This window comes from Enhydra lutris, unplaced genomic scaffold (genome assembly GCF_002288905.1).
Source record: "Enhydra lutris kenyoni isolate GAN:26980312 unplaced genomic scaffold, ASM228890v2 scaffoldscaffold18, whole genome shotgun sequence".
Taxonomy (NCBI): domain Eukaryota; kingdom Metazoa; phylum Chordata; class Mammalia; order Carnivora; family Mustelidae; genus Enhydra; species Enhydra lutris.
In genome coordinates, this window is record NW_019154102.1 from 468,537 (window position 1) to 484,169 (window position 15,633).

At 38.6% G+C, this 15,633-nt stretch overlaps 1 protein-coding gene across 1 annotated transcript in view; it reads left to right on the forward strand.

Annotated features, from left to right (window-relative positions):
- The window catches only part of LOC111148098 (mutS homolog 2), a 76,466-nt gene extending 66,610 nt beyond the window's left edge, over nt 1-9,856 (forward strand). The window contains exons 12-16 of the mRNA XM_022504500.1: nt 1,409-1,654; nt 2,659-2,863; nt 4,162-4,409; nt 7,241-7,416; nt 9,419-9,856. Of these exons, the coding sequence (XP_022360208.1) occupies nt 1,409-1,654; nt 2,659-2,863; nt 4,162-4,409; nt 7,241-7,416; nt 9,419-9,589 (1,046 nt within the window). The 3' untranslated portion in view covers nt 9,590-9,856. The remainder of the gene's footprint in view (nt 1-1,408; nt 1,655-2,658; nt 2,864-4,161; nt 4,410-7,240; nt 7,417-9,418) is intronic.
- The last annotated feature ends 5,777 nt before the right edge of the window (nt 9,857-15,633 follow it).

The following is a 15,633-nucleotide window of genomic DNA, read 5'->3' on the forward strand; positions in this document are numbered from 1 at the left end:
ACCCAGGTGCCCCTAGAGTTACCTTGAATTTAAATGAAACCTTTTCTTGGTCTAATATACACATTATCTGTATTTAAAAATATAATGGGTCATTTCTGTGGTTCTTTATCTTGCTATTAAATCAGAATAGGTGATGCTGTTAAGAGCCAGGTGATATGAAATACCTTAAGAGGTTTCAGTTTTCCTTTTTTAAAGTAGTTACAGTAAGTACTCCATTAATGTTTAAGTAATTTTTTTTTTTTTTTTTTTAGATTTTATTTATTCATTTGACAGATAGAGATCACAAGTAGGCAGAGAGGCAGACAGAGAGAGAGGAGGAAGCAGGCTCCCGGCTGAGCAGAGAGCCGGACGTGGGGCTCCATCCCAGGACTCTGGGATCATGACCTGAGCTGAAGGCAGAGGCTTTAACCCACTGAGCCACCCAGGCACCCCAGTGTTTAAGTAATTCTTGCAGATTCTTGTTCCTACATGAAAGGGTGGTGTGAACCATTCTTTTCCTTTTTTTTTTTTTTTTTTTTTAAAGAATACCTGTTAGATAAAACAGGCATAAATTGGAAGTGGTGAAACAGTAAGAGAATTACTTGCATTCAGCCATTCATAAGTTAATTTTTATTTGTAAAACATTGTATCACTTTTATGGGGAGCAGGGGAATCAAAGATGAATCCTACTTGCTGCCATTTGATTAAACTCTTAACTTTTTTTTCTAAAATAATGCAGTATTCTCATGAATGTCCTTTGAAGCTTTTGACACATTGATGCCTGTGTGATAGTTCTACATAACATATGGGATGTTTCACTAAACCCTCCAAGCTATTAAAATTTTAGACTCTATTCTATAAATTTTGATCATTTTTATTATTTGGACTGAATTGCCTGCCACATATCGGGCTTTTTAGTGTACATAATAGCTTTTAGTTTTAATGTTCTAGAAGAGTAGAATCTCACTGGAAGTATTTTAAGTGACAATTATGCATTTAAATTTTGCATGTGGTACTGATTGGGGAAAAAATGCTCAAGTAAACAAATCGTATGGTCAGGTTTATACAGGCACAGGCCTTGACAGTGACATTATTTTATTACAACCTGGTGTTTGCATGTATCTTCTGATAAGCAGCTGTGTGTTTTCTGTTTTAATGAATTCTGGTAAGAGAGGACATCATACTCTTTCTATTTTTGAAATCTATTCATAGTAGAGGAAGATGTAGTAATACATTTTAACCTTGTGGTAAGGCTTTAGATGTTCCTTTCAAGTTTGGTTATGGCAAACTTCTGTTAATTTTTTGAAAAGTAATAAATTAGAAAATGGATTTTAAATTCCCAAATAGGGAAGTTAAATTTATTTCTATAACTGCTTATATGTATTTTCTTTGTTCAGTATTCCTTGGCACATTTTCTGTTTTTATACAGGATACGTAGAACCAATGCAGACACTCAATGATGTGTTAGCTCAGCTAGATGCTGTTGTCAGCTTTGCTCATGTGTCAAATGGAGCACCTGTTCCCTATGTACGTCCGGTCATTTTGGAGAAAGGACAAGGAAGAATTACACTGAAAGCGTCCAGACATGCTTGTGTTGAAGTTCAAGATGAAGTTGCATTTATTCCTAATGATGTTCATTTTGAAAAAGCTAAACAGATGTTCCACATCATTACTGGTAAAAAAAAAAAAAAAAAAAAGAACACCTAATTTATGGGCTTTTGGGGGGGGTAATGATTCCATCTTTTTATGTTGGAGTGGAATTATTTAAAACTGATAAAATCCTAGTTCTTGATGTTAGAAAAAGAACATGTTATTCATCCTAGTTAGTGATATGTTCACTTTTGGGTTAGAGGGAAGATTTGGAAGGAGGGGGAAGCCTTAAGGAGCAAATGTCATCTTTATATGAAACTTCTGTTTCAAAGGTTTCATGCGTTTAAAAATGAACATCCCTTCAACCTCAAAGCCTACCTTTGAGCCAGACCTTTCAATAGTGAGGTCATTGAAGGTGAAGCAAAACTGATTGCTGGAATGACCTCAGCTTGGGGGTAGCAATTCTTTTAAAGACATGGGACTGTATTTCTGTGAAATTTGAAAAAAGTTTGCTCATAGACTAATGCAGCATGTCTCAAGCTGAAGTATTTTTAGATGTTAACCAGATTCTAGAAAACAAAAGTGGAGGGGGTACTCTTTGGGCAAATGTATTTGGGAAACAGTGATAATATTCTAGTTCCCCAAATGGATTTTCAAGTTGTTCATAGCAGCGTTAAGTAAGGTTGTGTCTTAGGGCTTTAGTATGGAGTTGAAGTGATTTGAAGGATTAGACCATACTAACTCATTCACTAATAGCCTCATTTATTAATGAATTACAGTGTTTAGTTAATCAGTTAGGTGTGTACTGTTTTTTCTGGATGACATAAAATTACCGTGCTGGCAACTGTATGAACTGTGGGAAAATCTGTAGTTCTTTTAGGCAAATTACAGGTAAGGTAAATTTTTCATAGTCCTCTCAGTGAAGAGTGCAGTGTAAGTTTGTGTGAAGGAAAAAGAGCATTACTCTGGCAGTTGATGGTTCTGCTGCTTCTATGCCATATCCATGCAACCAGGTGATTAGTCACAAATGTGCGATTAGTGGCAGAAATAAATTAATAATCTTGCTTTTTGATGTAATTTATTTTAAAGGCCCCAATATGGGAGGTAAATCCACTTATATTCGCCAAACTGGGGTGGTAGTTCTCATGGCCCAGATTGGGTGTTTTGTGCCGTGTGAGTCAGCGGAAGTGTCCATTGTGGACTGCATCCTGGCCCGCGTAGGGGCTGGCGACAGTCAGTTGAAAGGAGTCTCCACATTCATGGCTGAAATGCTAGAAACTGCTTCTATTCTCAGGTGAGTGATTTTCCCAGACTCCTCAAAATGGAAATGAATGTCCCTGTCCTGTGAAGTACATTTGCAGATTCATCTATAAAACATCAGTTTAATAGTTCCAGATCCAGTTTAATAGTTTTCTTATGAACTTTATACACTTCATATTGTCCTAAAAGGGTAATTCATAATAGTTGAGGAAAACTTTGATTTTTAATTTGTCTTAAGGTTTCTGGTAGTTTTTCACCTTATAACCGCCACCACTACCATGCTCTTGCTTAAACTGTTCACAATATCTGGAATGTTTACCCATGTCCTTTCCAATCTTTAAAGGCCTTAGTGACAGAAATTCTACTTCTCTGACTTCCCTTGTCAATTAAGCCTCAGGTCATGGGTATTTCTTTGAACTCTGACATGCCTGTAATATATTTGGTTTTTTATTTTAGAGGTTACTGAAATCTCTTTTCCTTATTTTATTTTTAAGGCGCTTCTTTAAAGGCAGAGAAGCTATGCCTTCCATTTCTTGGTGTCTTCTAAAGCATATCACATATCCCTAGTAAATTACTGCTCATTACTTGTTTGTGGGGAATTACAGAAACAGTACAAAGAGTCAGTATAGTAATTGGTCAGCAAGCTAATATTCATAACTTAAATAAGCAAAAGGTGTCAGTGGAAATTCACAGGAAAATAAATGAATGATATGCACATGAAGAACTGTTAAATTCTTAGGGCTCCTGGATGGCTCAGTTAGATAAACATGCAACTCTTGATCTCAGCTCATGTCTTGACTTCACAGTCATGAGTTCAAGCCCCCTGCTAGGCTCCATGCTGGGTGTGGAGCCACTTTAAAAAAAAAAAAATACTATTGCATTCTCTGATTGAGAAAAAAAAAATTCCCCTCCTTACATTTGCTTAAAGAAGAGAAAAGGAAGAATGCTAATATCTGATTGGTAGGGCTGCAGCCAGCATGCTAGTTTACATGACCACCAGCTGCATGTCCATAACGTGACACCCTTGACCCACCTTCATGCGGTATTCGTAAAGTCTGGGCTGGTTTGATTGGCAATAAGTGAATGATAGATAATTCAAAATTCTTTGATTACTATTTGTGAAATTGGTAATTTTTACAAGAAATACTTCTCCATCACTTGTTTATGACCATGCCCATTTTCTTCTTTTAATTGACTATTGAATTTTTTATATATGAAGATAATCTGGGTTTTGTGGCACATCTTTCCCATTGTATTGTCTTAATTTCGTTTTTTTTTTTTCATTGTCACATATTATATCACGGGCGATTTTCATGTATTTGTGTGTTTCAGGTCTGCAACCAAAGATTCTTTAATAATCATAGATGAATTGGGAAGAGGAACCTCTACATATGATGGATTTGGATTAGCGTGGGCTATATCAGAGTACATTGCGACAAAGATTGGTGCTTTTTGCATGTTTGCAACACATTTTCATGAACTTACTGCCTTGGCCAATCACATACCAACTGTTAATAATCTACATGTCACAGCACTAACTACTGAAGAAACCTTAACTATGCTTTATCAGGTGAAGAAAGGTGAGTGTATACCACTGGTATACTGTAAATTCAGGTGTGGCAGTGGGAAACTTCCACCCATGACATCATGAATCATTGCCTTATTCTGAGTGAATTATTCATGTTTGTCAGAACACATTTACTTTTTTTTTAATTAAAAAATTTTTTTTCTAAGATTGATTTTACTCATTTGACAGAGATCACAAGTAGGCAGAAAGACAGACGGTGGGGTGGGGGGGGCAGGCTCCCCGCTGAGCAGAGAGCCCGATGAGGGCCTCGATCCCAGGACCCTGAGATCATGACCTGAGCCAAAGGCAGGGGCTTAACCCACTCCCAGGCGTCCTTAATTCATAATCTGGGTACAAGGACAAGGTGCATTATATTTCTGTGTCTCACAGTAGAACGACAGTTATAGAAAGAATAACCCATACTCTTCAACATTACCACAGAAGGTTTTGTACTTCCATGGCAGCCTGATTCCTTGTCAAAGTAGATAGTAACAATAATAAGCTTTGAAGTTCTAGGGCATTGTTACTGTTTAAGAAACCATTTATTATAATTACTTCATTGGAATTTTAACGGTGTATTACACAAACAGGTTCATTTATTTATTTTTTTAAAGGTTTTATGTATTTATTTGACAGGGAGAGAGATCCCAAGTAGGCAGAGCAGCAGGCAAAGATGGGACAGCAGGCTCCAAGCTGAGTGAGAACCCGATGCTGGGCTCAGTCCCAGGACCCTGAGATCATGACCTGAGCCGAAGGCAGAGGCCTTAACCCACTGAGCTGCCCAGTCGCCCCACAAACAGGTTCATTTAAAGATAGGGTTTCCACAGATCCTGAAATTGTTAGTAGTTCTCACATAGGGAATGACTTGTTGGCATTCTGTCCTTTCCAAAAAGTGTCATTTTGTGGGTCTGGCAGCTAATGAGATTTTACCAAGTTGATGAGACTAATGTGCTGTCAAGTTTTTGCTGCCTAAGCATTTCACCAGTCATTGGAATAGCTTTTTCAGATCGCTATCTGATTTTCCAAGAACACATTTTATTGCATCAGTTGGTTGATATAAGTACAAAAATATTTTTGGTTCTTTGATCCTTTGTTCTTATGCTTCAGTGGGAATCCTTTTGACTTACTCTGTTTACATTATTGTTGATTTAAATATAGAAACTTTTAGGGCCGCTCACCCTGCTTGAGCTTTCCTATTCTCTCTCTGTCAAATAAATAAAATAATAAAAAATAAAATAAGATACAGATACTTTTAGTTGGACCTGGCATTTAGCATGAAATTGAAGTTTTGCTTTTTGTTTTGTGTTTTGTATGATAAATGGGTTCAGAATTTGATTTATTTATTAGAGAGACCGAGCATGAGCATGCAAGAGGGTGGGGAGGGGCAGAGGGAGAGAATCTTCAGGCAGACTCTCCCCTGAGCCTGAAGCATGCTGTGAGGCTCCACCTCATGGCCCCACCTGCCCCATCATGACCTGAGCCAAAACCAAGGGTTGGATGCTTAACCAACTGAGCCACCCAGGTCCCCTAAGAAGTGGGTTCAAAATTTTATTTTTAATTTGGCACAGAGGGAGTGAGAGCACAAGCAGCAGGGAGAGGGAGAAGCAGACTCCTCAATGAGCAGGGAGCCCAATGAGGGGCTCGATCCAGGACCCTGGGATCATGACTTGAGCAAGTCAGACTCTTCACCCGCTGAGCCAGCCAGGCTCCCCTGGGTTCAGAGTTTTGAAAGACCAGATAACCTGAGGAGAAGATAGTGATATGTCTATGCATCACTATGGGTGTTTATCAGACGTTTGCTTCTGTTTTGTTTTTGTTTGTTTCTCTTAGTTGTATGGAGTATCCAGCCCCAGAATGCATGGGCTATATAACTAGGCCAAAAAAATTTTTACAGTTGATACATAGTTGAGGCAAAAGTGGAAGCTCCATGATAACTCTGTGAGCATCACTTGCATTAAACATCTGGAAGGAATGTTATAATTCCGTTTATTTTCTGCAAACAGGGATGAAGATAAGCTACCTAGTCTATAAAATTTACTAATAATTTGGGTCCAAAATTACATTGTCATGTGTTTGCAGTAGTTCAGAATCAGAATAAGATTATGTAAGAATGGGGGGTGCCTGGGTGGCTCAGTTGTTAAGCATCTGCCTTCGGCTCAGGTCATGATCCCAGGGTCCTGGGATTGAGCCCCATATTGGGCTCCCTGCTCAGCGGGGAGCCTGCTTCTCCCTCTCCAGTTCCTCTGTGCTTGTGTTTCTTCTTGCTCTCTCTGTCATAAATAAAATATTTTAAAAAAAGGTTACGTAAGAATGGTAAGTAACTTTTCTAAGACCAGTATTGTAAATTTATTTAGCAAGCCAGTTTCCTGAAGTCTATCTAGAAAATGATGTAGGCAGATCTAGAGAATGGACCGTTCAGTAATAAGCCGTATATTTTGAGTTAAATGCTCTTTATTAGTGACACACATTTATCTTGTTTTTTTCTTCATACTTTATTTAATTCCTCCCTTATGAAATGGGAAAACGTCAGAGGGATAATTGAGTTAATTTTTCTTCAGATTCTGATATTTGTCCAGACCTCTGAGGAATCACTATCAAGCTTTTTTTGGGGATATTTTTATTTTTCCCACTGCATTTGTCAAGGATAAGATAAAACACTGTGTGCATTACTTTCCACTAAAGGCTTAATTAAAATTCCTTCATCTAAGTTACTCTGAAACATTTGGCTAATGTATTTGAAATACAAATTAAGTTTCCAAATGACAAAGTGAGATGGATAAGTTCTATTTACATCAGTTGTTTTCTCTTTCTGCCTGCTCCTCACAACCCCCAAATTTCTTGTAGGTGTCTGTGATCAAAGTTTTGGGATTCACGTTGCAGAGCTTGCAAATTTCCCTAGGCATGTAATAGAGTGTGCTAGACAGAAAGCTCTGGAACTAGAGGAGTTTCAGAATATTGGAGAATCACAAGGATACGATGATATGGAACCAACTGCAAAGAGGTGCTATCTGGAAAGAGAGGTTTGTAATATTGTGTTTGTAATTATTTAACCCTGTGTTAGATCCATCAGGTCCCATATGATGCTAATACTTACTTGATCATTCATTGTTGCCTTTCACTTTGATTTCTTTGCATGGCAAAGACTTCATCTGTATCATTTTGATTTCTGACCAAAAGAGAGCAAGTCAGTAGGACAGTAAAGTCACATTTAAAACGTAGGAGGAGGGGGCACCTGGGTGGCTCAGTGCTTAAGCCTCTGCCTTCGGCTCGGGTCACGATCTCAGGGTCCTGGGATCGAGTCCCACATCGGGCTCTCTGCTCTGCGGGGAGCCTGCTTCCTCCTCTCTCTCTGCCTCTGCCTGCCTCTCTGCCCACTTGTGATCTCTCTCTGTCAAATAAATAAAATTTTTAAAGAAAAAAAAAAAAAGTAGGAGGACAGGAATGTTAGTCTAGGTTTAAAGTAATTCAAAGGAGTTACAGGTGTCCAGGCACTTTTTTGATTACTTTATAAACAAATAGGTCAAGTCGGTTAGTGGTATATTTACTCAGTTAATTGCTTAGTTAAGGGAATAAGAAAGAAACAGTTCCTGCCTTCCATTTGTCTAGAATCTGGTTGGGAAGATATTACTGAACTTGTCAAGGAGAGTCATGCAGTATATGACATGTTTACTCTGGACAGCTCTTTTTGGGCAGGCTGTTTCACTTCTCATGGGAAAAGTATATCTTAAGTTAGGTCTTCTCTGAGTGATGAGTGAAATTTAGATGTACAGAAAGGTACAGCTTATGCTCAACATATTTTTTTTAAAGTAGAGGGTAATTCTCTGCAATAATGAAAATAAAATTAATTCACTGCTGGGTCCCAGCAGCATTTACTTCTTGTCATGATTTTAGCTTTTACCAGTGAGTTTTTTACTTGAAGGATAGATAATTCTTGATCATTATAGATGATCATGTATGATTTTTAAGCTAAAAGGTATAGTTTTGTCTTTTGTCCCTAGATAAGCAGGAGGAATGTGTTATATCTTGTTACTAGTTTAAGTTAGGGAGGTTGCTATAGAGTGCTCTTATTATCAGCACCACAGCTATTGGTGGTCTGGGTTAGGTAGGCTCTTTTATGTAATCCCTAATTTCTAAATAGAGCAGAAACCATCTACTTTTGATAACATTAATTACATTGTACAAAAAAAATACTAAATAAATTCTGAAGTTTTTTGAAAAAAACTTTAAAGGAGATGTATAACTCGATGTTCAATCTGGATTCTGTCTTTATTTGAAAAAGAGTGCACTTGTTATTTAATAGAGAAATATATCTTCTTTACCTTACCATTTGGATATCTACCTGTCAACCCTTAAGGTACTTACTAGCAACTAGCTCCCGGTATGAAAAGCAGGCTTTTAGTTCTGCTTCATACATGATGATAAACATTTACATAGTACTTACCCTTTGCCAGGCACTGTCCTATGCACTTCCAAGCACTCTCCCGTTTTCCCAGTAGCCCTGTGATGTTGATAATACTATCATCCCCTTGTTATGAATGAGGAATGTGGGTTAAGGAATTTCCCCATGGTCACATGGCAGGTAATGGCCATGCTCTTTAGAATGCCAGTGATTGGCCAGTAAAATAGTAATTTAAAAATTCTGTCCATATTTGAGTACTGAATTTTCAGTGACTGTTTATGCCTTATAGTATTTATAAACCTTGAATTCTTTTTTTCCCAGAAGATTAAGTTTATATATCAATAATGAAAGGTGAGGGATTGGGGGACTACTAAAATATTGAGCCCCTTTTCATTAGCAGCTGAAAATGTATTTATAAATATCCTTTAATGACTTGCTTTGGAGAAATACAGTCAAATAAGGGCTTTCTATATATTGGATAGTTCACATAATTTAAAGAATGTTCTTTGACTATTGGGTGGTGTGTTACAGGTTGAAATTTAATGAAACAATTCATCACGATTTATTCTGACTTTTTAAAAAAGACATTTTAAAGACTAATGGAGCATTCATATATCTTTCAGCAAGGTGAAAAAATTATTCAGGAGTTTTTATCCAAGGTGAAGCAAGTGCCTTTTACTGAAATGTCGGAAGAAAACATCACAATGAAGTTAAAACAGCTGAAAGCTGAGGTAATAGCAAAGAATAATAGTTTTGTAAATGAAATCATTTCACGAATCAAAGTTACTACATGAGAAAATCCCACAAAGGAGTAAAGAGAATACTGATAAGCTGTTGTCTAGAACACTTTTGTATTGTTTTATACTAACCCTGTTTTCATAGTGCTGGCAATTTGATACCCATGGGATATCAACTTAATAAAATATTTAGTAATACTTTGAGTACATTGTCAAGGATCTTTATTTTTGAAGAATGAGAGCTGTAGCTGAGGGATACTTAAATGGACATGGGCAGTAGGCAGTGTGTTGAATTTTATAAATAAAGTCATGTAGTTTGTGGAATTTGAAATGCGTTGTATTTCTTTGTAATAGAACTTGTATACATGTTTCTTGCAAAATGGTATGGAAAAAGCAAGTTACACCCAAAGACTTTGCAAAACTAAAGCTTCCTAAAGCTAGAAGGAACCGTGGAAATAATTTCCATTGGTCTCTACAGGAGCCAGGTTGACTGGATACACATTAGCCAAGGAATTTATTATAAACCTGGAGTGTGTGTGATCCTCCACCCTGTGTGCCATTCTCCCACATCTCTCTGTGGGAACACTTAGAACTCTGCATTCTAATAAAACCTTTCAGATTGGGAATGATGATTTAGTCTACTTCTCTTATTTTACAGGAAAGAGTTGGAATGGTTAAGAGTGGCTAACCCTGCTGAATATGGGTGGGGAGGACCATCTTTCCATTAAATAGTGATGGGATGATGAGGTATCCAGATGAGAACAAAATGAAATTGGAGCCCTGCTCCATATATAAAAATGAACTCCAGTGAATTTTTGACCTAAATGTATAAGCGAAACTGCAAAGCTTTTAATGTTTAGTTCTGTAGTTCTAAAGAAAATAATACAGGGAAATATATTTTAATGATAGCCTTGGCTTTGGAAAGGATGTGCTGGGTCACAGCACCATCCACTCAGCTATATTGAAACTAAGTGTTTCTTTTCATTAAAAGGCACCACAAAGTGAAAAGACTAGATCTGTGATGGGAGAATATATTGGTAATACATAAGATATCAAAGGATTTATTACCAGGATATATAAAGAACTACTATACAGTTACAAAGAAAGTCATCTTTAAGAGTCTTAGTAAATACATTTCAGTAACAAAAAGACAATTCATTTAAAAGAGGATCTGAAGAGATCCTTTTCCAAGGAAGATGTACACATGGCCAGTAAGCACATGAAAGGATACGGGATACCATCAGGAGATGCAAATGAAAACCACAGTGAGCTACCACTTCACACCCATTAGAACACCTAAAATCAAAAGTTGGATAACAAGTACTGATGAGGATGTGGAGGAATTTAAGTGCGCATACACTGAGAAATGTAGTTGGTATAGTCAGTTTGGAAAATAGCCTGGCATTTTCTCAGAGTTACCATATGACTCAGCATTTCCATCCCTTAGGTATATATCCAAGAGAGATTTATCCACATAAAAACTTGCGCACAAAAATTCATAGGATTATTCATAATAACCAAAAAGTGGAAGCACCCCAATTGGCCAAGGCCAGTGGATGAATTAAGGAACATACAAAATGCGGGATACCTATACAGTTGAATATTATTTTGCCACAAAAGAAATGAAAGACTACTACATGCTACAACTTGGATGAGCGTGGATGGACATGAGTGATGAAGCCAGGTATAAGAGTTTATGTATTATATGATTCCGTTAATATGAGAGTCCGGAATATAAGAAGAGTAGTTTAGCAGTTCCACATGGCTGGTGTGCAGAAAATGGGTGGCTAGGGTGGTGATATGATAGCTGAAGTTTCTTTTTGAAATGAAAATGTTCTAAAACTGGTGATGGTTGCACCCTGAGTATACCAGAAGCCATTGAGTTGTACACTTGAAGTGGGTGCATTGTATGAATTATATCTCCATAAAACTTGGTTCAAAAAAAGTTAGGGACTTTATCCAAGAGAAATCTAAATGGTCCATACACATGAAAAGGTCTTTGATCACCATTTAGAAAAATGAAAATGAAAACTAGGCTAGGTTACCCCACCCTCCCCTCCAGACGGACAGTCATTTAAAGTGCGACAGTGCCAACTGTTGGTGAGGATGTGACATGACAACACTGCTGGTGGGAATATCTAGTATGGTGAAAACACGCATAGGACCAAGCAGTTTCTCCTAGGTCTGTGCTCTAGAAATGCTTGGATGTGTTGTACTACGATGAGCATGCAAGAATGTTTGTGATAGACCCTAGCTGGAAACAACCCAGCTATGGAAATGAACTACAGCTATACAAAACATCCTGGATGGAATCTTAACAACAATAAGCAAAAGGAATGAGAGAGAGGAATAATAGTTTTCTCCCCACTCATTCGTAGTTGAATAGTAGGTAAATACTGTTTGGTGGTGCATTCATAGGGGATGAGACTAAAGAACATGGAATATGGAAGTCACCAGAGTGGTTGTCTCTGGAGACTGGGGTGCTGAGGGGGAGGCGGCCCCTAAGGAGAGTTCCAGAGTGCTACAGCATTCTGTCTTCCTACCAGGGTGGTAGTTGTGCAGGTGCTATTTTATAGTTACTGTTAAACTGCCATTATGTTTGTTAGGAGAGCAAATGAAAATTTAAGACCCAATGGGCCCTTTAATAAAAATGAATAATTTACTGTGCTCTTTTTCATTATCAACAGTTTAGGCTGAATTCTATATCATTTCTTTTCTGGATACCAAAAGCTTGGGAAGAATGTAAACTTAGAAAAAAATTAAATATGGAAATTTTTATTGGTGACAAAATCATTTAGTCACTTCCAAGTGGAAGACTGTCATATCATTCAAAAAGCAATTTTAAAATTCCAGTGAAATATTTCATCCCCTACTTAGCCGGGGAAGAGTGTTTTTAGATTGCTACACAAAAGCCTGCATAAAACGGAAATCAGCCCACAGTTTTAGTTGTTAGCCCTACAAGAAACGGGGAGGGGGTGTTGATGCTAAGAAAACGTAATCTATCAAGCTCTGATGAATCAGGCGGCTTTCATTTCTCTCAGAGAGATTTAGTGTTTAGTTGTAAGATGTTTTTGAAAATGAAAAACACATAATGGAGCCCTTCAAGATATTTCAGACCTAAGCTAGGCTTATTACATGAATATGCTAATGAAGCAACCGGGCCTTCAATGAGTCTCCTTCCTTTTGGAATGGTGAATATAAAGCAAAAGACCGTTGCATTTAAAAATTTTAATTATAATGTGGTTTGGGTTTTCTTCCCTTAGACATGAACTTGGATATTACCAGAGTAAAGTCAAATAGATACTTTCCAAGATTTAGAACTTAACCATACTGTTACCATGAAGTCTGTGGGCCACATAACCACGTTTCTGAGAAAATACATGGTTTTTGCATTTTTTTAAAAGTTAGCACTAAGGATCCATCCAAGATGCAGTTGTTTTTGTAATTAATTTTATTTCTTCCCTTAAAATACTGTTTTGAGTATAAAAATTGTAACAGAACAGAAGAAAGATGTTTTAGGATAGATATATTTAAAGAATAACTTTTTCCCCTTAAAATCTCAGTGTTCCACATACTAAGCACATCCTGTTAGACTTCTTAAGTATTAAATGTATCTTCTATCCTTGGTCTTTCTGCATTTAGCTTTTTTGGGAAGTATGTTTTTACCCACAGCATATGGTATGAGCTGCTGATTCAGTATTGAGTGGCTCTTTAAGCTTGTTAGTTACATTCTGTTGATCAAAATGGTACGCCGAACAGTCAGAAGAAAAACTGGTTCCTGGTCTGAAATAAATTAAACACTGTTAATCAGCTTCTGAAGAGGAACAAATGAGTAAAAGGGATTTTGTAAGGAAGTCTAACACTGCCTTCCCCGGTTCAGTGTCTTTGGGTGGGGGGTGGGGAAGGTATTGGGTGTGGCCAATGTGAAAATGCCCAGAGTGATGCACACAGTTTGAGGCTAAAACTGGAAGTGGAGCCTAAATTAAAGTAATAGTTTTCTGCCTGATACTCTCCCCACTCTACTTCCCTTGATAGAGCTGCAGCTTTCTCTTAATTCTGCATCGGATTTATCCATGTGTCCTTCAGCTGTTGGTGGACGCTGTGCGGCTGTGCTCACCGTCACAGAGAAAGTAGTCCCTTATAGGAAACGTCTCATCGCTGGTAGCAATGCCTTCCTCCCTCTGCAGAGGGAAATGGGGAGACCTTGCCTTGCCTTTGACACAGCAGCTTCCCTGCTTCCCTGGAAGCAATGTTTCATGGTGTCAGACAACATTCAGAACATGGTCCAAATTCAATGTATGTTAGCATATTTTTGCTTTGGCTTGTGGTTTGTCCAACAGAAGTGCCCACACACATCTTTCATCCAGCTCTGTGGGAAGTTCAGCAATGGCTCGAACAATATGGGATGTTGGGCTGCTGTCACTGGACCATCCTGATCTTATTTCTAGACTTGGTGAACAGAAGACCACACTGCTGTTGCCTTCGATTCACTTCAAAGAGGTAAAAAGAAATTATAAACTCCCTTAAACAGTTAAATTGAGGAGGAGAGGAAAATTCTGTCAGTGGACAATTCATTAGCTCTAACAAAAGAACAATAGCTATGAATCCCTTGGTGTTTGGAACCAACCAGTACGTTTAACCATAGCAGTCAACCTATATCATCCCATTATTACTATTGTGTTTATTTCCTAGAATCTTGGTGACACTTATAACTAGCAGTCAGTTTAATTTTACAAATAATCTTGAATGGAAATAGCTTAAAGCCAAATTAAGCGTAGTTAAATCTAGGACAGTGTAACTATTTTCAGTTCAGCCACCAATCTGAAATTTCAGTATGCGTTGTCCATCCAGCAAGATGTATTTTTATTTTCTTCACATAATGATCAGGACTTCCTATTTAGTACCAATTTTAATGTGATATTTTATTATTAAACATTGTGTGGCTCAGCCACATCATGAAAATGACTTTCCACAATGAATCCTGAGTATTTTAACCTGGAGGAAGAATTTGGCAACATTAAATACTTGGTGGGTATCTGAAAGGACAGGGTCCTGTGCTGGTTCTACCAAAAGCTCATAGAGGTAGGCACTTCCGTCTGTGCTCCACAGACAAGGACACCTGGCTTCGGAGGTTCAGGGACTCGGCCGGGTCACACAGCCAGGAAGTGGCAGAGCGAGGATTTGCGCTGCAGGAGCGTGTTCCAAAATCTGTGCTTTTTTTTTCCCTTTCCATTTAGATACTTAAAATATAGTTAGGGATCTGAAAGGCACACTGGTGATAAATTTAATCTTTCTAAATATTATTTAGTGTCAAAATGAGTGGTGTAGGCAAAGGAACAGGAGTTAAGGAAAATCGAGGGAGGTGTGCTGCAGATGTGAGGCATTTCTAAATCTGGGGTGGAAGCCGGCACTCCTGTGGAAGGCTTCTCGTGGCAGCTGGGGACACAGCAAGAGGGCTCCATCTGCGAAGGCCCGGCTGCCCATCGGCCGCCATCTAGGGCTTATTAGCCTGGGGACACTGGGCAGCTAAGAAGCTCCTACATTCTTTCAGATGCTTACCCATCACCAAATGCTGCCATCTAATCAAGTGATTGCACAGTACTCTGGACAAAAGGTTAGGCGGAAATGAGAGAGTTGGCCAGAAGCCTGCAAAATGGGGGAATAAAATAAGAAGTCAGTGGCCTTGCTAGCAGGACAGTGAAGCCGGTGCACTCAGACGTTCTGATCACTTGACTTGCAGGTTATAGGTGTCCTTTCTTGAGCTGGGAATGTTTGATCCAGCCTCTGGGGAATAGCCCGAGCGACTCTCAGCCAGTCTGCTCTTAATCCGTTCCTAGTGAGTAAACTGATGACTCAGCCTGCACAGGCCAGGACACGCGGCTGAGTGAGAGCGGCCAAGTGGCATATCCGGGCGGCTGTTGCAGTTGCTTCGTCCTTGCTTCGCCGCTTAGCAGCGTGACTTGAAGCTGGCCCTCCTCAGATAGCTCTCCCCCCATCTTCTGTAATTTAAAGGGACTGGATTATTAGAGTTCTCCAATGCCACATCCCCAGGGCCAGGCAGGTACGGGGTACAGAGGGTAGTGGGGTGAAGGCTAATGCCA